At 32.5% G+C, this 26,070-nt stretch overlaps 2 protein-coding genes across 3 annotated transcripts in view; both read left to right on the top strand.

The window, feature by feature from the left end:
- Positions 1-7,492, top strand: part of LOC139502826 (WW domain-containing adapter protein with coiled-coil-like) — a 35,149-nt gene extending 27,657 nt beyond the window's left edge. The window contains exons 10-13 of one of the 2 annotated variants that reach the window (XM_071292437.1): positions 947-1,361; positions 1,948-2,125; positions 2,841-2,968; positions 3,975-7,492. In XM_071292437.1, the coding sequence (XP_071148538.1) occupies positions 947-1,361; positions 1,948-2,125; positions 2,841-2,968; positions 3,975-4,068 (815 nt within the window). In that variant the 3' untranslated portion in view covers positions 4,069-7,492. Of the gene's footprint in view, positions 1-934; positions 1,362-1,947; positions 2,126-2,840; positions 2,969-3,974 lie in introns of both variants that reach the window. The other variant, XM_071292436.1, reaches the window with a different exon arrangement.
- Positions 7,493-15,000: 7,508 nt separating this feature from the next.
- On the top strand, positions 15,001-20,240 carry LOC139502825 (rhodopsin-like). Its single transcript, XM_071292435.1, has 3 exons — positions 15,001-15,788; positions 16,860-16,965; positions 17,749-20,240. Exons 1-3 carry the CDS (start codon positions 15,150-15,152, stop codon positions 18,252-18,254), a joined length of 1,251 nt encoding a protein of 416 aa, XP_071148536.1. The 5' UTR covers positions 15,001-15,149; the 3' UTR covers positions 18,255-20,240.
- Positions 20,241-26,070: the final 5,830 nt, after the last annotated feature.

Raw genomic sequence — 26,070 nt, 5'->3', positions numbered from 1 at the left:
ACCTGTTTAACTCCTGTGACTTTCTAAACGTTTCTAAAAGTTCTATACTAATATTTAAAATTGAAATTGTCGAAAGTTTTTGATGGCATTTATATCAATTATGACGAAAATGCATTCGAGTGACGAATCTACGACAAACCAACTTCAAATTGTGATCGTTTGAGAAATATTGAAATTCAAATGCGAACTGTCCGGGGGTAACAATTTTGATCAAATGATGAAAACTATAGTATAATCCTGGTTGTTGAAATGCCAACTGACTGATTTTCCTGGGGAAATAATTATGATGGTCAATTATGAGGTTTATTAATAATTAACGGATTAGTGACCGATCTGATGGCGATAATCGGATTAGTTGTAATCACAACTTGTAACACCTGTTGAAAGTGTTAATTACCTGAGGATTATAAACTTGTCAAAAACATAAAGAAAGGTAGATTTTTAGTATTTTAATGCGAAAATATTTTTACACTTTCAAAATTTAAGTGACGAAATTGATTTGAAATACTTTCGTCATTGTTAAAACCCTTTCGTAAATTATGTAAGTGACGAGCACTAGCAAAATCACTGCATGGTTCTTATCCAACATTTACAACAAAAACTAAACGTTCCCCTATAAAACAGCAAAAATTATACACGTTATGTATGACTTGTTCTTCTGAGACTTAGTCATACAAGTGATTGATGTGTTTCAGAAAGCCGTTTTCACTTTTCTGGTGGATAGCAGGTATTTCATGTATTTCTAAATGTGTCTAGTAAGAAACTGTTTATTAATGACTATTATTATTTTAACATAAAAGTTTGTGGAATTTAGACATTTGATCTTTAATATAGATTTAAAGCTTTATCATGTTGATACATGTTATAACTTAAAAAGTAATTTTTTTGTATACAGGATTCCTGTTAATAATAAATGATGAATAATACATTTCAGACTTTGTTGTAGGTCCTGATGGTCACACCCCGGTTACTTCACAACAGCAACCACATCCAGCCACGAGGAGTGCTCCAATTCAAATCCCAATCACATCTAGCCACCAGCACTCAATGAATAGAACACATCCCCAACAGACAATATCCAATCCTCACCTTCAAATGACGTCACATGTGCCAGTCCAAAACCAGGGATCAATTTATGGCCGAGTGATGTCACAGCAACCAACACCTCCTATGAATGGAAGGATGCATGTCCAACAGCATTCCCCTAATATGAGAATGGTAACACATCCATCACCACACTTAGATATGTTGCAAGAGATATCTATGGATGGTAATCACATGACATCACATCATTTTTCTGTGAAAGGAGATGACAGGCAAGGAGGAGAAAGTCCAGCATCAGATACAAGCAGAACATCATGGTAAATTTATGTAGTATAGTCAGAATCAAGAAAATTATACACACATTTCTTTGGTAGAGATTATTCAAGAAACATTTTTCATTCATGCACACTGAAAACAACTTATTTTTCTAATACATAAAGAAACTTTTATATAAAATGAAACATACTTTTTAGGTTTTATGGCATTTTACATTTTTAAATCTGCTGAAATTCTTCAATTGCATAATGAAATAATTTTAGCAGATAGAACCTTAACATATAAAAAGATATATTAAAATGTGATAGAAATCAGCTGAGGCTCACAACCTATGTATACTTTTAAATGGCTGGGTAAACTAATGAAAAAGGAGTGAAAGAAAAGCAAACTCTAGTTTAACAATAATTCGTACCTGAAAAAAAATTGTATTGATGACGTTACAGAAAAACATACTCTAAGACAATAACTACTTCCATCTTAGAGCTTGTAAAAAGTAGATTTGGAATGGCTTTACCTCCCTGCATTTTTCCAAGCTTCTTATACAATGTCAAATTGATTCTTTCCATTAAGGCAAACATTTTCATAAATAATTGGTGTTTGTAAATAAGTTTAACTTTTGTATTTCAGCATGAGTCCAAATAGTACAACAAGTTCCCAGAATGCATGTGTAGAGGCAGGTCCACTAACAAACATGGGTGTTACTAAAGATCCAGCAGCTGATATGATGAACTCTTTAAAACAATATTACAATGAAAATTTAGTTAGCCATGTGTCTGGCTGGCAGGCTGAACATGCAGAAAGACAGGTAGGTAGATTTTTAATGCTTCATGTGGATGGCAGATGCAGTCTAACAGGAGTCTACTTTTAAGTGTCCGACAAAATAATCAGAAACTACTTACATTTATTATAGTTTTAAGTATTCTGGATTATTTAATTGATATAGATCTAGTGTGTTTTCATATAATTTCCGAAATACTGATCATATTTCACCATCATCAGGATAAATGCACAAGGCAATGCCTTTGTTACCCTCTCAACAAATGTATTTCCCCAAAACATGTATTCCTTTTTATACCCTCCACAAAGAAATTTGAACATTTGTTGATGTCTTTGCTTTTGCTTAAGAAAGAGAATAATGGAATTGGATTTCAAATTTTTTAATCATTACATTAACATTCGGGTGTAATAAAACAAATATATTGTGTTCCGAAGGGGGTGTTTTGGAGACTTCAGAAGAATTTGCTTGACATGACTGCTTAGGAAATTTGACCCTCTCTTGACTGATGTGATTACCAATACCCATTTCAACCTCTCTTGACTGATGTGATTACCAATACTCATGATACTCATCCTGGACATGGCATACATCAATACTATTTTAAGATTTGAACATACATGACATAAGTAATGTAATTCTATTATTTTTTTTTTAGTTTACTGATTTATTGTTTATATCTATTACTGTAAGCGTAAAAAATGAGTATATAGATATAATAAAAAAAATGTGAATTCTTTTTCAGGCAAATAGATATTGGGAAGAAGGTTTAAAGATTGGTAGTTTTCATTGCAGTCAAGTTAGTGTTAATTTAAAGAGAGCTCGATCATTAGTGAGGCTGGCTGAAATACAATCTACTCTTCATGAACAAAGGTAAGAACGAGATCAATTTATGGCACAAAAACTATTACACACCAAATCTTGCAAGTGTGTTTTATTGACATATAAGGCTTAAGCAATTCAAAGAACATCAGAAAAAGCCAATGAACATTATGAATATGAAACAGTTTAATTCAGCTGACAAAAAGGCATTTCAGCTACTTTTGCCTTACAAATTCTGAAGGTAGCTGGATAACCAATATATTGTACACAGATGTTTTATGATCTTAAATACCTCATAAGTTACATTTTCTTGAGATCTGTCTCCATCACAGGAGTTTTCAGGAATAACATGGCTAACTATATTTGGCATATTGATTCATTGCACAGTGGTACAATGTTTAAAACCATCATAATCAGTAAAACAAGAGCTGTGGTTACTCAATAAAATACACAACTCAGCGACTTTTAATTATATAAGTTCAATTATCATGATTATGGAACAGTCCAAAGCCATGAAAGCATTTTAGAAAAAAAGTCTACAGAAATGAAAAAGAAGTTTGGTAGATGAGCATTTAGGAGATAACTGTATTGTATTTTAAGCTCCAACGGCATCAATTGGGGATTTGATGGACGCAAATTAAGTTTACTGGCGACGCGTTAGTGGAAACAGTAAACAGGTATTTGCGACCATCAAATCCCAAATTGATGCCGTCGGAGCTTAAAATTCAATATTGTTATCTCTATTCTAATGGAACTGACAGAAAACAATGTTAAAACATGTATTTAAAATCTGTCATATGCCGTCTGCGCTTGCGTGTACGTCCCATAGCATCAATTGTCAATTGATGCCATGTAAGAAAGTGACGTTATCCAATCAAAATGAATGTTACAAACGTGGTTGCATTAGAATGGATAATATCCAAGTAGTAGAAAGTACACACATATACTTTTCTTCCCAGGTATCAGAGGGGATTTAACCATTTTGATATTTCTGTATTGACTGCAATAGGTTTTATTATTTAATGCATATTATGTAATAACTGATGTTTTGTTTTAGGATCCTGTTTTTAAATCAACAAGTTCATCAGTTAGAAGGCATGAAGCCGCCATCATTTTCCTCATCACAGCCATTCACGTCATCATCACAGTAACATGATATATAGTGTGTATAAATGTGTCCAGTGTAAATGGTCAGATATAAAGGAAATCACAGACTTAACTTCTATCATTTGGTGTTTAATATCAGATATTTGTTTTCTGTAAGATGTTGTTCTATCTCATCAATGGTGAGGTATTATTTTTTTATCAGTTAACATGAAATTTGACTTGTTATAGTAAATGAGTATAAAATATCATTGAAGTTTTTAAAGGTATTGAGTGAAATATGTATTGATTTGGCTTATGTTATTTTAATTCTTAAAGTTATACCCTTTACGTCTAACCTGTATTTTTGGAGACAACCCACAAAATTTGGAACTTATCTTATTTTCTTTTTCTGTTGTTGTATGCAAGATCAGTGTATACATTTTTATGTTGGTTGCATAATAATTTGAAATATAAAATGTGTAATATTGATTCTAAACTTTTAAAAAATGTTAAGAGCAAACGATTCATAAAAGGTTTTTTTTAAGTGGCAGCTTTTCCTGGTTTTACTTTCAGTTTAGAATTTTTAGAAGTAAAAAAGATATATTTATTACACTTGTTTGTTTGCATGATTAGGGAACTGTCTCAAAGTCTTCATTTATTCTTATCTTATTGGTAGAAAAATTCTTAAGCATAAAAACATGGAAAAGTGGGAGTTAGTCTCCTAAAATTAATGCTCTTATTTAAAGTCCATTGTAAAAACACTACTTAAGCATGTTAAGTAACATTTTGATTTCAATGATAGAAATGTAATGATGCTATCTTCTTTGATAAGTTTATTTTCATTAGAAGAAGTCACAATATCCCTTACATGCATTGAAATCACATAATGTTTGCATATTCTTGGCTTTAAATAATAATTTTCATAATCCCTGAAGATTGTATTAACCTTGACAGTTAGCAATGTGCTGTCTTTTGTAGAGTTAAATATTTTTTATTTATTGACATCTAACAGTGTCATCTAGCTAGAAAGATTGTATTCTGCCATATTATTTATATTATATCACTATAAGATTTTTTTTTCTTCATTTAATGAAAGCATAGGGAATCTTATTTTTTTAAAACAACATTATATGCACTGGGGGTAAATCAAGATAGAATTATATCAGATTTGGAACATTACATGTCAGTTTTATAGTTATTTTCTAGACACAGGCCTTATGAAGTAGTTCAAACTCTTATTTTTCTCCAACTTCTTATCGGTGTTAAATTTATTTTGATACATTTTATTGAGTATTTCAGCTTGTTTAAGTTATCAACAGCCAAAGGAAATAATTTTTTTAGCAGAAAGATATCTTGAGCAAATCTAGAAAATTGGAGATGGATGATAAATGCCTGTATCAACCTCAAAAGTAACGAAATGTATACTATTGTACTAATACTAATCTAAAATAGGTGACTTTGAATTAAATAATCATCTGAATAATAAATACAGTAGAAAAGCACTTCTATACAGTTTTAGTGTATTGTATTGGATATATAAAGAAAAAACGATGTATTTTTCTGATGAATTATAAAGTCCAATAAAGATGAATGTAGATTGCCATTTTGTTTCCCACAGTACTAATATTTGTATTATCTCTGTCATAGTCTGATGGTATTTAATGTATGAATGGAATGGAAGTTAATTATATATGGATACTTTGTATTCTATGTTTGTATATTATGGTCTGTATGGAATGTATGATAACTTGTACAGTTTATAGTTCTTAGCTTTGTCATTTTAGATAGGATTGGATTGGGAGCATTTCATTTTGTGATTTTTATAGGTCATTATTTAGAATTTTCTATATAAATTTGCAAAAATTGCTTCTTAAATTAAAAAAAAAAAGAAAATTTGGAAGGAGATGAATTTTTATTTCACTACTGTTATGCTATTTATATAAGGGATTTATTGGTAAAAGATTTTAACAATTTACCATCAGTTGTGGATGTTAGTATATCTCATATTCCATTTTTCTTTACTTTCACAAATTTTACTTCTCTTGTTTTATTTTTTCTATAAAAAATCTACCTAATAGAAGTAGCCATGTAAAAACTAAATTCAGTAGCAAACCAAAATTAATCTATGTCCAAAATGATAGTGAAGAATGCTTTATTTGATTCAGAATGTAAAGGATGTATTAATGCTGATCAGCCTGATGTCTTGTCCTGACTGACGGCAAATAACTTAAGCTTAATAACAGCTTCAATCATAATTAATATTATTGAACTTACTTCTATAAAAACTCTTAGTTTCTTGAAATATTAGTGGCACTAGGGAAAATGAGTTCCATTTGCCTATTAAGTATTACTGGTTATTCCCCTTAGAACATAATAGCTTTGAAATCTATCTGATCTTCAACTATTTTACCTAATAACAATAAAATAAATTATATTTGATGTGTTTTCTAAACTTGATTGTAAGGATTTGGCTTTTTTCAACTGTATTCAAGATGAATATGGGCTGATTATTTTTCATTGGAAGAATTGACAGCAAACTGAAAAGTAGTCAAAAGCCTTGTTATATATATAATGGCATTTTATTTTTAACACTTTCTCAATAACTTTTTAGCAAAGTGAATGAGATAAAGAAAGTGTAAAAGCAATAAATATTTTGAAAAAAAGAAACAAAATATTCTATGCTCTGTGCAAGATACTTCACCATTATTCTATGGAAGAGTTAGAACTACTAGCTAAAACAAAACTCAGATAAAATAATGTATAAGGTACACTTGAGGTTTCTTTTTTACTGAATTTATTCTTAATTTCTTGATTTTATTGATTTAATGATATGAATGACCTTCACCTATGAAAGCTTCCATCTAATTATCTTTAAACCTGAGGTATTTTATAAAGTCTTTGTTGTGAATCCATCACCACATTGTGACGGTGGATATCAAACTTTCTTTTTATCAAATGTGTACAACCTGCATTTTTGGAAGTTGAAACTAGCATAACTGTTTTTTCATATTATTCATTATTCATGTTTATTCAACTATTACATATTTTTAAACTGACTTGAACCGAACATTGAATATGGGAAATTAAAAAAAATGTACAATTACCCAAGGAAAACATATAAATAATAATATGTAACAGATTGAAGAGATCATGCCAGTCTGGAATTAAGAACTACCTGTAAACAATCTTGAAACAAGTTATTAAAATGTTTTGCTACTAAATGCTGACATTTACAATGATGTAGGTTGTACACATCAGATACTTACCTCCTGTTTTAAGATAATATTATTTTTATACATGTATATCTGTAAATATCTTAAGTTAAGAATCACTCAAGAGAGTTTCCTATGAAGATATTCATGGTGATAACTCTCAACTATTAGTGCTTTTGTTTCACATTATGTTGTATATAAAATTTTACACTATATGAATATTTTGTCTTAGAACGTGTACAAGAAAATCTATGAAGAATAAAGGTGATTAAATGTTGATGTTTTCTTTTTTGGTTTAAAGCAGGTCTTGTTCTGTTTAAACCGAATGGAGATATTTTGTAAATGAACACCCTGTTTGCTCTTGTTCCTAAATTTGAAGAGAAACAGAATATAACAATTTTCAAGTCTTTGGTTTGACCGGGCTCAGCATGTTGTATCAAGATATTCTCTGTTCATGTTGTTCCTAACATTAAAGTTGGTTTTCCTGTTTGCATTGTTTTACACTAGTCAGTTTATGGGACCTTTAGAGCTTGGTGTTCATTTTGAGCCAAGTCTCTGTGTGGAAAGGTGTACTTTGACTTATAGTTGTTTACTTTTTTATCATAGCCACGGGTCGAAATTGGCGCTGGTCTGGAGTTACAAGACCAGTAGAATTTGTGTCAGAGCAGTAGATTTTGTCAGCTGGTGGTCCCGCGAACCAGTAGAAATTTGTCGATAAAAATCACTGATTGCATCGCAATTTCAGTTTGTTTACCCCCCCAAAAAATTAACTGCGAAATCAATTACATGGTACTGGGGGTGCTGTGTATTACAATTGATCAAGTTAATAAATATATCTGGTGAGCGTCCTTCACAACAACACAAACATACATGTTTTGTAATTATTTAAATCACCGGAAAAAAAATAAAAAAAATAAGTGACATTCAAAAGGAAGATCCAAATGTTTATGAAACATTAATATAAATAAAAGATCACAAATTGTTAAATTATTGTTTCTCACTGAATATATATATAGCATCATTTGATCTGGTCCCGGCTACCAAAATGTGGAAATTTTCTGAACAGTGCTCCTGATAACCAAGTCAGGCACCCTATGGTGTTGTGAGGATTGTGATGACGTGGAAGACAATGTTGACATTTTTCTTGTCCTTGATCCTGATTATGATAAAGAAAATCGTTGCGATTATCAAAGTCTTTTCAAAATCAGGATCACGACTCTCTTTTTCTTGTCTAACTTGTGTAAAAGAAAGCATGAAAATAGAAATAAAAAATGTACACAAAAAAAGTTAAATTTGACCCCTGATCATAGCATTCTAAACAGCATTTCACTTAACATTTCATGAATGGACAAAGTGTGGCAAGCATCAGAGAATGGCCGCTAATTTTAGTTCAAATTAAAAGTGACATGCAATAAATTATAATACTTTTTATACGACCGCGAAAAAAATTTTGGGATCATAGAATGGTATGATGACGTTGTCTGCGTCTGTTGTCGGAAGACATATTGGTTGGTGAACAATAACTTTAGTTTACATGAATGGATCTCTGAAATTTAATAAGAAGGTTCAATACCACAAAAGGAAGGTTGGAATTGATTTTGGGGATGATGGTGTCAACTGTTTAGGAATTACAGGCCCAAAACAAGCATTTTTCTACTTTGAGGATAATAACTTGTATATAAGTGTTTCATTTGCTCTGAAATTGTACAACAATGTTTAATACCACAAGTAGAAGGTTTTGATTCATTTTGGGGGTTATGGTGCCAGTTTCTGGACAATAACTTGCACGTAAGAGTATGGATCTATCTGACATTGTAACACAAGGTCCCATATCACAAAAGGAAGGCTGGGATTGAGTTTGGGGGTTATTGCCCCATTCATGCAGGAATTAGGGGCCAAAAACAAGCAAAGTTTTACACTAGTTATTGTTATTTTGGGGCCCTTTATAGCTTGTTGTTCCGTGTGAGTCAAAGCTGTGTGTTGCAGGCTGTACAATTGACCTATAATGGTTTACTTTTATAAATTGTTATTTGGATGGAAAGTTGTCTCATTGGCACTCACACCACATCTTCCTATATCTATATATCTAGTTTCCAGATAATAACTTGTGTTTAAGTGTATGAATCTCTCTGAAATTTTACTACAAGATTACATACTACAAAGGAAAGGCAGGGATCGAGTGACGGGTCCAATTTTTTATTAGGGATTCAATTTTTTTTTTAAAGTTTCAAGAATTTTTTTTTAATTGCACAGTAGTGCACAATAGATTAGCAAATATCAAACTTGAATATTGTGTTCAAATTTGGCCTGACTGTTCAGGGTTCAACCTCCGCGGTCGTATCAGGCTACCCTCAGCGAAGCATTTTATTAAAGTTTAAATTCTATATTTTTGAAAACATAAAATAGATATGTCTACCTCCCCTGATATTATTCTTTCTTTGTTGGTGTACACATCTCAAGATACGTAAAAATGGACAGAAAATGGCAGTTCCCAAATTTTTTTTTTTCTGCACTTTAAACTATAAACATACCTACAGCCCACGATCATATTTATACCTGACATTCGTTGATGCAGTTCAAATATCTTATTGGGCTTATCATTACTTTTAAGATATACAAAATATAGTGCCATGATATTCTATGAATCGTATCCATGAACATTTCCAGAATTTTATACCTAGATATAAGTTACAAAATAATGTTATACTTGTGAAGAAAATAACATAGCTTGTGCAAGGTGCGGGAATCTAAAACCCTATTCTAAAAATATTAATCATGCCATTGTGAAAGTAATCTTTGAAATAAAAGTTATCTTCCTTTGTCCATAATTGTAGTTGAATCTACTACAACCAATGCTTTGTAAAATGCAATTTTAAATTTTACTTTCCCTTACCACTGATAAATTAAAGCAATCTTTACCATTCAGTGCTTACAAGCACTTTGATTTTTGTTATTTGAAGAATTTGATGACAGATCTTTGATAGTTTTTCTTACAAATTTAGGAAATCAAATTCTATATGAGGACCTTACTAGCATGGTAACAAAAAGCTCAATATACTGATAAATTACAACATGGCCTATATAAGTAAGAAGATGTGGTTTGATTGCCAACTTCACAAGAGACCAAATGACTGTTCCTCATAACCTTAAGTGGCAGAAATTATAATTTAAATTCTTGTCGTTTCTGCCAAGTCTGACTTTTTAAAATATATATGTGGATTCTTCTGCAACATCTCTGAAAGGATGTGGTGAATGGAAAAGGTTAATGATATTAAGTCACTTGGATACCCCCTTGGCAATGTGGTTACACAACCACCAAACTTATTAAGTGAGAGGAGTATTTAAACTATTGCTTTGATGTCAACCTATCTTTTAACAATAGTTTTTGTTGAACCTGCAACTTCATCTGACCTTAACCTCATTTAGTTAGATAGTAGTTAATGTTAAGCTTTTTATGTTTTGGTTATTGTTTTCTATTATTATCTGCAATAGGTCAACATTTTTTGTCTCGCTTGACGGAGTCAAAAAGCGAGACATATATATATGTATGCTGTTTCCGGCGATGACGGTGGCGGCGACGGCAGTGTCAACAATATATCAGTCATGGTTCATTGACTTTGAATAATTTGCTAAACTGACATGTTAAAGTTTTGCTATTTTTTATTTCAACATTTGCATTATAGAAATTACAAAAAAGCGAGACATATCTCTGTGATAACAGTTTATTATTGTATGTATATATTTTACCATGTACATATCAGTCTGGCATATTTTATTTTATCTTGATCTCATTTTCACGGTTCATATCTCAATGTTTAGTTTAAATCTGTTTTTCTTAAGCTATAAGCAATACTATCAGGTTAACTTTATGACTGTAAGATGTATATATCTGTCTGTCATTGTCATCTGACCTTGATCTCATGTTTATGGTTAATCTTAAGTTTTCATGGTAAAGTTTTATCTTGGACACTAGACATAATATGGCAACCACATAGATCGATTGTAAGGTATACATGTCTCTCTGGCAAATTTCATCTGACCATGACATCATTTTCATTTTTGTCGAGCCTTCAACTTTTGTCGAAAAAGCGAGACATTGCAATCCTACATTCCGTCGGCGGCGGCATCCACAAATATTCACTCTGTGGTTAAAGTTTTTGAAATTTAAATAACTTTCTTAAACTAATCTGGTTTTCTACCAAACTTGGAGAAAAGCTTGTTTATGATCATAAGATAGTATCCAGAAGTAAATTTTGTAAAAAAAATCATTTTTATCCGAATCTTACTTATTTAAAAATGGACTTAGTTTTTCTGTCAGGAAACATTTCATTCACTCAGTGGTTAAAATTTTTAACATTTTAATAACTTTCTAAAACTATCCTGGATTTCTACAAAACTTGTACAGAAGATTGTTTATGATCAAATGCTAGTATCAAGAATGCAAATTTTGTTAAAGTTTTGTACTTGTTTTTTCATATAAATGGACTTAGTTTGTCTTCCAGTTAACATTACATGCAGTCTGCAGTTAAAGTTTTTTTTTAAATATTAGATTCATTAACTATCCTGGATTTTTACCAAACTTGGACAGAAGCTTCTTACAATCAAAAAATAGTGTTGGGAGGAATATTTTTATAAATTTGTTTCCTCTTTTATTGTTGAGGCTGCGACGAACAGCAAAAATAGGCGTGACACTGGGTTCTGCGGAACCCTTGTAAATTTTTAGTTGGTCAATGTTAAGTTTTCCATTGTTAGGTTCGTTATCAATAAACTACGCTTGGAGTTTGGAAAGATTGTAAAGTGCACATGTATTTCTGGTATGATTTATCTTACCTTGACTTCATTTTCTTTGTATCATGTTAAGTTTATGTAATACTTGTGGTAAATCTTTCTTTCTAGCTAGTACTATCAACCCCCAGCTTTGTTTTATGATCAATGCTTTTGAATGGGGACATATGGGTTGAACCCTGCCCCTTCCCTGTTTTTTCTTAATTGGTTTAACCCGTCTCTGAGAGGACTTCCATGTTATAGTACGAAGTCAGTAAGTTCATTTAAAATTAGTTTACTTGTTGAAGAGAATATATTTTAAAATGAATAACGACTGTTAACAATCGTCGACGACAGATGATATCTATTAATTGAAAGCTAGCTAGAGTAAATCATGACCCCAATGATCCAGATTCATTTAACTGAAAATTCTACCATTTGTAAAGCAATCTAAAATCTCGCAAGTGAAATTAATTTTATGGCAGTGGCTATTTTACCGTCTCTGGCAAAATAGCCTATTTGGCGCTATTAAATTGATGAAAACCTGATACAACTTTAATTATAATCTATAGTTGGTGGTGTAATAAAATAATATAAGATGAATAAAAAAAAATATTGTACCCACGATGCATAGAAATCTAGCTATTGACAGCATTTATTCTATGAATGTTGAATACTAAATGTATATACATCTGCAATTTTTGAAAAAGTGATGCAGACGAAAACTTGAAAAAACAAGTGTTATGTTCAGTTAATGTCTGCAGTGGTGGCACCTATCTGGTGCCAGACTTAAAAAGATATTCACTAAAAAGCAAAGCACTGGTTTTGTTACGCTCGTTTTTAGCAGTTTGAGGTTGTATGGTGTTACTTTTTGTTTCAAAACTAATACGGATATTTATATCAAAAGTTTAAATCAGAATGTCGGATTTTTTTTATATGTGTTCGTATGCTTTGCTTATGAGTATTATATATATTTTTAAAAAATAAATATTTTTTAGACTTCCTATTAAAGATAAAAAAAAAAGTACTAGTAACAATTTTAATATTGAAGCTTTTTTTTTTAAATATTTTAAAAAGACATGTTTTTATAGAGACTTCTTAATAAAGTAAAAAATATCAATTTTTGATATAGATGTTTTGTACAAATGTTTAAAGAAGACATAGTTGTATAGAGATTTTTTATATTTTGAAGAATGTTTCTATATCTTTCCTATTATTAATTTCTATATTTCTATTTTAATCTTAATTAAAACCGTCGAAATAGCAAAACTATATAAATTACTATTTTGCCAGAGCCGGCAAAAAAGCGCCAAGGAGGCTATTTAGCCGGAGCTGGTTAAATAGCCCCTAGCTAAGAGCCGACAAATTTGCCACTGTCTAATTTTATAACCCAAGAAAACATCCCCATAAGTAAGGTAAGTGTTGTGTCATCTTAGAAAATCGGGTATTATACCCAGGTTATAGTTCTAATATAAAGGATAAATCGAAACGGGGGAAATGGGATGAGTGTTAAGATTCAGAAATGCAGTAGATTGTTCAATTTTCCATTCATTTTCTTTTTCTTTAGGGGTTCGACGAGTGGACTAATTAAAGCTAACTGAGCCTTGAAATAAGATTTAAACTTTCAAACCAGTTAAATTTAAAAAAAACTAAATCATGCGCCTTAGTTGTAATTATATTCTGTGGTGCCGGAATATCCACAATGGCCTTCATTCGATTTTGGGGTCTTCTACCATGTTTAGAAATGCCATGTGCAAGAAAAATACACGAGTAACTAGAAAATGTGGCATTTATTTCTGTCCTAATTTGTCAAACTTGTCGAAAATTTCTTTTATGTCGTCTAGTTGTGAAGAAGATCAACCAATAATATTCACCAGCATAAACAAGTTCTGAATTTTAGACCATGCAATACATTTTTCATCAAAAACTAAAATGTATATATGTTGCTGTCTTTCAGTCCATATATAGGTAAACAATTTCACGTGATAAAACATGTGTTGAGGATTGCTTTTCTCACCTGTCTGTATGACACACGCTATTCTGACAATAAAAACCCGAAATAAATAATAATTAATAATCACACATTGCTGCCAAAATATTTGAGAATTGTCAACAACAAACTGAGCAATACGACTTCCTTTCACACTTCATATTTCATCAAATTTTCGAATAATCGTAAATTGCATGCATACAACTAATTCACACAGTGTACTTTAAAAGAATCGATCATAAAATAGTAAGTTTTTGTATTTAGACATTTTAAATATAATGAATTATATTGTTTTTTTTTTAAAGATTAAGATTAGGGAAGATAATTCTTTAAATCAGTAACACGTTTGTAATTGGAAAATTTAGCAATGCCTCTTATAAAAGGGACCGTGCAATATTCATCAGGCAGGTGGGATTGAAGAAAAGCTTTCTTGGAAGTTTATCTTATATATTGAGCATTGGTTTTATTTTTAGTTTTAAATGATTCAAAGGGAAATCCCAGAATCTGCATTTGTCAAAAGTAAAATCCTTTGTCAAAGACATGTTATGACCTATAGAAGTCTTCTATGTACAGAAAACACAAACCTTCGAGTCTTACCACGCAATTAAGTTTCCAATATTAAGTAAAGTTAATCAGACATTGATCTTAGAATGGTTATATATAAAATATTGTAATAAAATTGCATTACAAGTTTAACCTTTCTCAAAAGGTATGGAGTGGCAGTATCATAAATTACGTCAACATAAAGCAGATGATCGGATCTTGAATACACTGTTTGTAAAATATAAATTAGTTCTGGTATAGAATGCGTCCGATCGGACACAAATTGCTAGTATATAAATCCATGATTATAGAATTTAAGAGAAATTTGGTCCGATGTCCATAGATAAATTAACAGAACAAGATAGTTTAAAGTTAGAGCAATCGTTTGTCCCAAAGATCGTAACCACAATATTACACCTCCCGTTTTGCATATTTACAAAAAGTAACATATATATGTCAACTAAGCAAATAATACAAGATGACGACCACATTTTTGATCAGTTGGAATCTTAGTTTATCAGTTTCAAAGTACCTTAATTTCAGTTTGAGAGAAGATTATTTTCTTTTTTTCAGAGAGCAATATGTACTTGATAACTGGTAACATATAATTATCTTAGCATTGGCGAGCGTAAATATCATGAATTCTACAGTTCCAGATCTTTTTGAAATGATTGTCTTGCCTCAGACTTCACCTTGGTTCCATTACATAACCGGTATTGTATTACTTATAACAAATATTGGATCTGCATTAACTAATGGATCGGTTCTCTTTGTACTTTTCGTAAAAAACAGAAAACTGCTAACACGGACTAACCAATATATAGCGACAGTATGCTTGATTTCTTTTACAATGTCAGTTTTTGGTGTACCAATGGTGGTCATGTCATGCTTCAATGAAATGTGGCTTTTTGGTGACACTGGATGCAAATACTACGCCTTTGTGATGTCATATGGTGGACTAACTTCTATGTTACTGCTCTGTATGGATTCAGTTGATAAATACATTTACGTCGTAAAACGTGAACTTTCAAGTCGATTGACCTCCAACTTTAGTATCAGTGCCATAACTGGGTCCAGTGCTGTTGCTTTGGGATTTGCAGTAGGTCCTCTCGTCGGATGGAACCAGTACATTTACGAAGGAATCGGAACAGCCTGTGCAATAGACATGATTGGAGAAAACAACAATGGCCAATCATTTGTGATTTCATTGCTTGTTGTTTTCTTTGTCCTTCCTGTTTCAGTAATGATATTTTCATATGGATCAATTTACGCCAAGGTATGTTACAAACTATATTTTTATATTCCACATAGATTAATTCATTTGAAATAAAATTTCAGCGTTAAGACTTGTCTCTCGCAATAAGCTAAGTTTAGTACTTTCAACAATAACTGTCGCCTAAATATCAAGTCCGAAAAAAGTGTAAATGACCAGAAGTGTCTACAATACGATAATGTAAAAAGTGTTTGCTATCGTCAATTTTTCTAAGATGATTAAAAGGAGATATGGGGTATACACCAATGAGCCAGCAACCTAAATAAAATCACGATTAACGAACACGAATATTCTTAGACTAACTTACAGTCAAAGGAAGCAATTTTTTGTCTAGCCTGCAACTTCTGTCGCAGAAAGCTCGACATAGGAATAATTGTTCGGCGGCGGCAGCGTTAAATAACTTCTTTAAAGCTTAATATTTCGAAGGTACAATATCTTGCCCCGACGCAATAAAAAAATTATTTTCTGAGTAAAAAAAATATTCTCAGATTGAATTATAGTACTCAGCTAAGAATGACAACTTTTTTCCCTGCCTTTAGAATATTCTCAGCTTAGAATTTTTTTCTCAGCGATGTTAGAGGTCAAATAGGTGTTTGAAAACTAAAAAAGTGCAACAAACTTCGCAAAAATACAGCTTCTACCTCCTTTGCTATAATGTAAAACATAAAAGGAATCTATGATAGATAAAATCACAAATATAATTTTGTAAGCATCGGTAAATGGACAAAAAGAAGTCACAGGATATAAAGTCACTATTAGTTTGTTGAAATTATAAGTGAAAGATCTTGATTTTTTTCTTTTTAATACATTTATTCATTTTACAGCTTAGGATTAGCCTTGATAATTGAAGACTTATTAAATTTAATCATGCAAAGGATCTGTGTAAATAAGTGAAGGTATTAAAGAATGAACAATGATCCCCCTCTTTTTGAATCCGCCACTGGATAAAAATCCTTGATAAAACCAATGACAACATGCAGTTTATTTGAATATTGATATAAGTTGATAATGTAAAAATACTTTCAAGTATTTTGATCGTACGGTTTGACCATCTTATTGACTTGTATGTTATAGGTGGTAAAGGAGTCCAAAGGTCATTTAAGATCCAATTGTAAGCGGACAAGGATGAACAAACTGACAATGGAAAAAGAACTGGCTATTACCGCTATAATAATTATAGGTTTGTTGTTATTATAACCAACAATTGTTGTGTAGTTACTGCTATTTTTCTGATGTTGAAAAACAATGATAGAAATGTGAGATTGCGAGACAATCTTTAAAACAAGAAAACAATGAATGTGTGCATAGATTCAGTAATAACACGTACATTACGAAATGACAAACAACGAGTTATTAAATCTTCAAGATCGTCATTGCAAGTTGGGTGGTAGTTTTTCAAAATGGAACATTAATAGCAGGGTGAGCTGCGGAAGGGTTGATTGATCCTGCTCCACATATGACGACATGTGGGGTTACTCAAATAAAATCCCGCATTAGTTAATTGGAAAGTATAAGACATCACCAAGTTCGTAAATCTTCGATTATTAAATATGAATCAAGGAACACGGGTAAATTGCAGATTTTTAATAATTCCTTATTGTATTTATCTGGCTAATATTTGACAGATAAACAGATTTTACCATTTCACCTTTAATAAAAAAAAAATCCAGAATAATTATTCCGTAACATGTAATTTTTTTAATACATTTATTTATTAGTGTTGTTGAACTTATTTCAAATTGAAAAAAAAGCTACAAAATCCTAGAGCTCTAACTGGTACGACAAATCCCTATCATTTAAAGGCAGAATGTAGTATGCCCATTGACACAATAAGAGATTGATGTAATGCAATGAATTCTATTTATATCAGTATATCCAAATGTATAAATATAACACTATAATTGATGAAAAAAGATGAAAGGGATGATTGTGCTGCTTTAACCCTTAAATTATTTTTTTCCAGGTTTTTTTCTGTTATGTTACTCGCCTTACGCAGTTTTACTTTTTTGGAAAGTATTGAACAAAGACGTTACTATGGATCCCATGTTAATGGCTATTCCTAGCATGATGACCAAAATTGGTGGAATCTTTACACCGTTTGTTTATTTGGGACGTAATAAAAACATAAGGCAACAAGTCTTAGACTTGTACACATTCTTCAAACAAAGTAGTACCGTTACCCCGGATGTCACTCAAATTCGAGGCATTGTACCACCACTACATCAAATTAAAATCATTATTAAAAAAACAACCATCACAGAAATCGAATGCATATCGAAAGAAACCAACGAAGGGGAAATCATATCTGAGGACAGCCTTCAAACTGCAGGTCAATCACACACATGTAATCAATGTAGTGATCAACTAGAAGTCATCTCAGCTAACAGACATTTCATTCATAATGTACAAACGTTATTGCCGGACATACTAGTATCTAAACTGGAACCAAAACCAGAAGCTTGGACCTAAATGAAATGTGCAAACAAAAAGAACAAAGCTTTATGAATGGATAAAATCCCGAACATTATAGACCTATCACAATTCTTAGCTGTATGGAAAAACTATTTATTTACCTCAGTTCTCAAAGCTATTAATTTTTTTGGGAAAAATTATTTTTCTTTTATTGAAAATCAATCAGAACTTAGAAAAGGCTATTCAACCATAGATAGTGTTTTTGTTTTACATATATATAGTCTTTTTGAACTTTTGAAGATGCGAAAGAAAACACTTTTTCGTGCTTTTACAGACTTTGCAAAAGTCTTTGACACAGTCTGGTGATCTGGTTTATGGCATAAACTTCTCGCGAATTCTATCAGTTTGATTATATTGTGCATATGTACGTTATACCGCAGTCCCACTAGGCAACGATCACAATACGATCTGTGCAAAAAATGCAAATTTTGACGATCGTAGTGCGATCGTGTAGATCGCAGTACGGTCGTATCACGGTCGTGGTAAGGTCTTCAAGATTGTGATGAGCGTGGCCAACTTTGAACATGTTCATAACAATCGTGATGCGGTCGTGGCGAAAATCAGGTCGTAATAGAAGCGTAGTGAGAGCGCACTTAGGTCGTGGTAAGATCGCAAAGGTCGCTGTACCATCGTAGCACGAGCGTAGCGAAAGCGTGATTCTTTTCGGAGAGACTGCGTTACGATCTCACAGCGACGTTACTACGACCTTACTACGACCATCACGTTCTCACCGCGACCAAACTACGCTTCCACTACGACTATACCACAATAACACCACGCTGTTCAAGACCATAGTACGATTCTAGCACGCCCATGCCGTTCTCATCACGCTCTTCTTACAACCTACATTTTGTAACTGCGTTCATACTACGACCATCATTCTCATTGTCATTTTCTTATATAATATATTAAATTTCTCCAGGTTTTGTTTGTCTGTATGTAACTAGGACCTCTTGTCCATTTTCTCTAACGGCTCAACCATGCTTGACACATCTTTGTAATAGGTTGTAATTTAGGTTGGATTGGTCGGTCCAACATCTCTGCTGGATCAGGATTCGTTACTATCAGAGCTCCCTCTGCATATACATGTACCCCTACCACCACACTCACGTGAAGTAGTTGATTTTGGTGGCATGCCTGTATTGTTTCCGAGAAATCTATGTATTAATCAGAAATAGAAGGAATGGAACAGTATTCATATGGAACACGATGTTGACGTTATTGGTGAGAACTTAGAAAGATCGCTTTGTGAACGTAGTAGAAGCGTAGTAAGATCGTGTTGCAATCGGATAACTCGTGAGAACGTGATGAGTGTAGTAAGATAATGATAATCGTAGAACGTGACATAATCGTAGCGGGATCGTTGTAGAAGCGTAATGAGGACGTAGTATCATGTGAAAACAACAAAAATTAACTTTTTCATGCCGCTTATACCGCGACCTCACCACGATCTGACTTAATTTTAGATCGCGGTGAGCATGGTGCGATCGTGATCTAATGGGACTGGGCCTTTATACAGTAACCTTAAATCTAGTATGTAATGGCAGTGTTTATTCAGAGTATTTTCCATGTAACGTAGGTGTGCGTCAAGACGAAAGTCTCTCACTTATATAATTTCCATATATTGTATAAACGATCTTAAACATTTATAAAGACAAAGATGAAGACGGGGTTAAAAACAGTTTCTCATGACATAAAAATTGAGCTAGCCAATTATTTAAAGTTGTTTCAAATTTCCGTACGCTGATGACACAGCTCTACTGGCAGATTAAAAACATGACTTACAAAAACAGGTTGACGCTGTGAACGTTGGAAATTGAAAGTTAATTAAAAAGAAGCAAAATAGTTTTTTTTCAAAAGATAGACCGTTACCAAAAATTGAATTCAAATATAACAATACTGCGTTCAATTTATAAGGGTGTGGATTGGGGTTTACAAACCAAAGAATAATAGGCATAAAAAAAAATAAGAATAGACAAAAAATGGTGCTAAAATATAAGAATAGAGAATGTTTCTCAAAAAGTATAAAGAATAGAATGACATGTAAAAAGAATAAATTCAGAAAAAATACCCCCCCCCCAAAAAAAAAATAAATAAATAAAAAAATAATAATAAAATAAAATAAAATAAGACCCTCGTTTAAGATTTTTGTTTTGTATCAAATCAATGATATAAAAAGTACCAGACTCGAAACAGCATAAAAAAACTGAGAATGGGAATGAGGATTATGTCAAAGAGACAACCTGACCAAAGAGCAGATAACAGCCAAAGGCAACCAAATGGTCTTCAACGCAGCGAGGAATCTCAGCTGGCCCGCCCCAAACACGTGTACTATTTCAGTGAAAATGGACTTCATACTTAACTCAAAAACATATAAATGAACTAAAATTAAAAACAACATACAATACTAACAAAGGCCAGAGACTCCTGACTTGGGACATGCGCTAAGCAAACATGCGGCGGGGTTAAAAATGTTTTGTGACCCTCCCGTATATCTCTAGCCAATGTAGAATAAAGAAAAACACAGCAATACGACAGTAACACTCAGTTTAAAAGAAGTCCGAGTCCGATGTTAGAATAGACAACAAAAGAAACAAAGCAAAATGACAATGATAACAAAGGACTACTAGCAGGTACTATATTGCTGGACCTTAATTAAACTGATTGAAAGAGTATGTCTTCGTCCTATGAAAATCAAAAACAATCCCTCCCGTTATGGGTTAAGTATTATACCATCATAAAATATACGTATCATGACAGCATCTTGTCTAACAATAGATGTGTTTATTTTCGATGCAAAGACCCTATGAGTGAATCTATATAAATACCAAAATATGCCATCTTTAATCACCTAACAACGGTGTCGTATCTATAAAACTACTTAAGTTTTAAGATTTATTCCGAACGGACAGATTTTTCTACATGTCCTAGGTGTTATACCACCATTGCTTTCCACCTATTAGTCTTTGTTAAATTTGCACTTTTCAAAACATTGTGAAAAAAAGTAAAATCCCAAAAATACTGAACTCCGAGGAAAATTCAAAACGGAAAGTCCCCAATCAAATGGCAAAATCAAATGACAAAATATATCAATTGAATGGATAACAACTGTCATATTCCTGACTTGGTACATGCATTCTCAAATTTTAGAAAATGGTGGATTGAACCTGGTTTTATAGCGCTAAACCTATCACTTGTACGACAGTCGCATCAATTTCCATTATATTGACAATGATGCGTGAACAAAATGTAACAAATAGGGGTACAAAAACAACACGGACCCAACCAAAATCTAGGGGTGATTTCAGATGCTCTGGAAGGGGAAGCAGATCTTGCTCCACATGATGCACCGTCGTGTTGCTCATGTTGTTACAAAGCCGGTAAATATTCTAATTCGGCAGGTCACATTCGTGAAAAGGGACGACATCAGGAACATATCCTCCGATATCATCTGTATAACGAATATTCCACAACGGTCAACCAACTCGTGATGGCGTCCGTAATTTGTACGAAGTGATGATAACAACTTCACCATTTGGATCTCTTGGTTTAAAAATGAATAAGTCTCAATTGGGAAGCTGGAATCATTTCTTTTGTCGTAAAGGTTTGTTTCCACCCGACCCTCATAGTCAAATTCTAGATACTAGTATAAGTCTTATTCAAATGGCAAAATAAAAATCTCAAACACATCAACTGACTTGGCACAGACATTTTCAAATGTAGAAAATGGTGGATTGAACTTGGTTTTAAAGCGCCAAACCTCTCACTTGTATGACAGTCGCATCAAATTCCATTATATTTACAACGATGCGTGAACAAAACAGACATAATAGGTAAAATAGTCCAAATATGGGTATTGCAGTCATCACTGTGTCACAATCTCAAAACAAAGAAATATTTAACAAAAAAGCACAAAAAGCATCTATAAAATTAAAAACCACATTTATTGCTTCTCGTGTTTGACGTCATAAAATGTAAACGTCACATATGAAGAAATATAAAATAATTTTGCCGTTCAATGTTTTTTCAAAAAAAATTATAATTTTACATGGGGAATAATTATCTATTTTTCAAATAAAGAAATACTTGGCATGAGTAAAGGTTTATCCTGTGACGTTCTATAACATGTAGGAAATGGGAAATGTGTCAAAGAGACAACAACTGAACTCTTAGGAAACAACTGCCATATTTTGACTTGGTACAGGACATTTTAAGAAAAAATGGTGGGTTGAATCTGGCTTGTGTTGCATGCCAAACCTCCCGCTTTATTGCAATGTTAAATATACCTCTAAAATGACATTACTCGGCGGGAATACATTGCAAGAACACTCAAGACATGGAAATACATAAATAAATGATATTATAGTACATTGTGACATGTTTACAACAGAATAACAACGAGTAACTAAACTTAATTCAGGATAGTACTCAAAAACAGCATAATAGAAATACAAACTGAGTTTCTGTCACACGAATATATTATCGCCATATAATTAACGTCGCAGGTAAGTTTCTTAAAATTGGATATATAGACAATAAAATTGAGAATGGAAATGGGGAATGTGTCAAAGAGACAACAACCCGCCCGAATAAAAAACAACAGCAGAGGGTCACCAACAGGTCTTCAATGTAGCGAGAAATTCCCGCACCCGGAGGCGTCCTTCAGCTGGCCCCTAAACAAATATATACTAGTCCAGTGATAATGAACGCCATACTAATTTCCAAATTGTACACAAGAAACTAAAATTAAAATAATACAAGACTAACAAAGGCCAGAGGCTCCTGACTTGGGACAGGCGCAAAAATGCGGCGGGGTTAAACATGTTTGTGAGATCTCAACCCTCCCCCTATACCTCTAACCAATGTAGTAAAGTAAACGCATAACAATACGCACATTAAAATTCAGTTCAAGAGAAATCCGAGTCTGATGTCAGAAGATGTAACCAAAGAAAATAAACAAAATGACAATAGTACATAAAAACAACAGACTACTAGACTAATAACTGTTTAGTGTCTTTAAATATCAGCTGTATTTGTACGAGGCTAGGAAACAAGGTGTATGCGAGCTTTTAGCGAGCTACTACACCTGTTTCGAGCCGAGTACAAATACAGCTGATATTTAAAGACACTAAACAGTTATTGTCTTTATCCTGCAATTAATTCTGTTTATTGTTTGTGTTTTGAAAGACACAGAAACTAACATATTTAATTAATTAATTTAATTAATATTTAATTTGTAATCCCTTGAGGCCCGCGTAGTAATATCAAAATCACACATTACGCTGAAGACGGGTTCGCAAAAAAAGAATCTCGAATGGTCAACAATAATACATCGCTCAAGGTGTATAATTATCTATTTTAACATAACAACTAATTTCAACAGTAAAAACAAATAACAAAACATTGTCAAATTTGAAACAGAAGTGTACGAGTTGTCCTACGCTTCAGACTTGAAATTCACTAAACATGCATGCTGAAATTGACATGGTTGATTTTGTAACACAATCATACACATTCAAGTTTTGAAATCGACAAGTGTCATCGTCATTGGAATGCAACTGGAATACACATTCTGAGGTCACACAGGTTCAAACAATACTCAGTCCGGCAGTGGGCGGAGCTTTAAAGCGATATCTGTATAGTATACAGATACAGCATAGAGATATCTGTAGGGCTGTATCTGTATAGTAGGACACCCAATTGCAGGATAAAAATCAAGATTAGGTTTTTTATTATGTTATTTAGTGTATTTCATAACAATTACAAGAATATTAATATAGAATAGTAATTGCGCAACTAACTTCACTGTCTAACTTTGTCGGCCTTTTCTTCCAAATCAAACTGTTTAAAACAATTAAATCCTGTGCACATAGTTACTTTAAACTAAGATCATACAAATAAAATGGGGTGATTTATAATCTTTAACTTTTACATACGAATAGAAGAAACAAAATCACAACTAGTGTACAAACGATAAGACTCAAAACAATATCCGATCAAAACTACAAATAAAACATCGTTACTAAATACATGAACTCTTGACAAACAAATACGAGAATAGGCCACGTTCAGTATTATTAAAAGACCAGACGACGTAAATGGTAAACCACAATCTGAGACGTGGAAGAAATTTCCTTAGTTAGTATAGACACAGACACATTGTATGGATCAACCAATTCGTGATGGTGTCCATAAAATTTACGGAGTGTCATTTTTAATCTTACCTCCTCATAACTTTGTTGGAGCAGTTCCTGCAAAAGGAGTACACTAATGTTTATGAAGTCCGTATAGTGTGGACATGCACGAGCATAACGTATCAACTGATATATGTAGTAAACACCATACAATGGGATAGGGGGTATTGTTACTGCTAAGAAATTGGAAATTGATAATTTGAAGTTGAAATCGTCCCGTTTGTCATATCAAGATATCAAGATATGAAACAGTCCTTCAAGTATCAGTAGTATCCTTAATTTTAAGTTCATTTGGATATATTTATTTACACATCCAGGAAAATTGTCCTAATAGAGACTTATAGAGCCATAGACAAAGCGAGCTGTTTGTCTCTGTACTTCCTATATATCTCGTGTGATTGTGATTTGGTGCGGGTCCAATAATAGAGAAACAAATTCTATGGTAGGTCTTACAAGGGATGAGTATATCAGTATACTTGTTAGTCGTTTTGTTAGTTTTGAATCAATTTGTTGAATCAATTCCTTTTCAATTGGATTTTACAGATAGGAGCGTCACTGATGATTAGAAAAGAATTAATCCGGGGTATCCACCAAGGACACAAAATCAATACAAAAAACAACATGCACAGCAAAAACTATAGATACAGTGCTTTTAATGTTGTATGTAACGGTTTAACACCACTGTCCTAGGTTAGGGGTAGATTGGGCAACCGCAAACATGGTTATCACCGCCAAGTTCGCTGTGTGTCTGTACCAAACTCATGAGCCTGAATTCATTGGTAGTCGCTGATTAGGACGCTGAAGCTAACCAATATTATTTACGGAGGACAATGTTGTAATTCTGAATGATATGTAAAAATATGATTGACATTATATTTAAAATATGAGAAGGTCTATTGAAATCGATTAAACAGCAAGTGAAGTGGAATTCTGATGAAGTAGGTTGAAATATTCAAATGCTCCATTGGATAAATGATTGACACTTTCTTTAATTATTTATCAGACCACTTACTCAGAGTTTAGATATATTTTGACTTATCTAAATGCGATAAGACCCTATTCAACACATTGTAAGTTACTGCTTCAGTCTAATAAAGTAAATTTCTGCTTCATTAACCAGAAAGTCTAATAACTTCCATGATTCATTTCTTGTTTGCACATTGCGTATAGTTGTAATTAATGTACTGTATGTTTGATGTGTTTAGCATTATATATTACTATTTCTTTTGCAATGAAGTTGTATTGATTTAGGCTGAAATCAGATGGTAGTTTATCAAAGTTTGGATATGGTAATGAAAATAGAAATTCCTATTAAATTTACTGCACCAGATTGTTAATTCGACAAGTTATCATGTTATGTCTCTTCAGCGATATTCGATGCTGTTATAGTAAAAAAGATGAAACAGTGTATTCTTTGATGGTTTTGATATTTTATCTATTTCTTGCAGTAGAGATATTTCTAGTAATGCACTGCACGGGGTGTGATACGAAAATGTGATACGATAATCTGCATTAATTTGATGACACTAGAGATATGTGATCTTTTCAACATACAAAACTCTCAAAAGCTTTCAATTGAAGGCTTCTTTTTGTCATATTTTACCAAGTTGTTCATCACT

The sequence above is a fragment of the Mytilus edulis genome, chromosome 14, assembly GCF_963676685.1.
Source record: "Mytilus edulis chromosome 14, xbMytEdul2.2, whole genome shotgun sequence".
NCBI lineage: Eukaryota > Metazoa > Mollusca > Bivalvia > Mytilida > Mytilidae > Mytilus > Mytilus edulis.
This window is presented reverse-complemented; position numbering and strand designations above follow the sequence as displayed.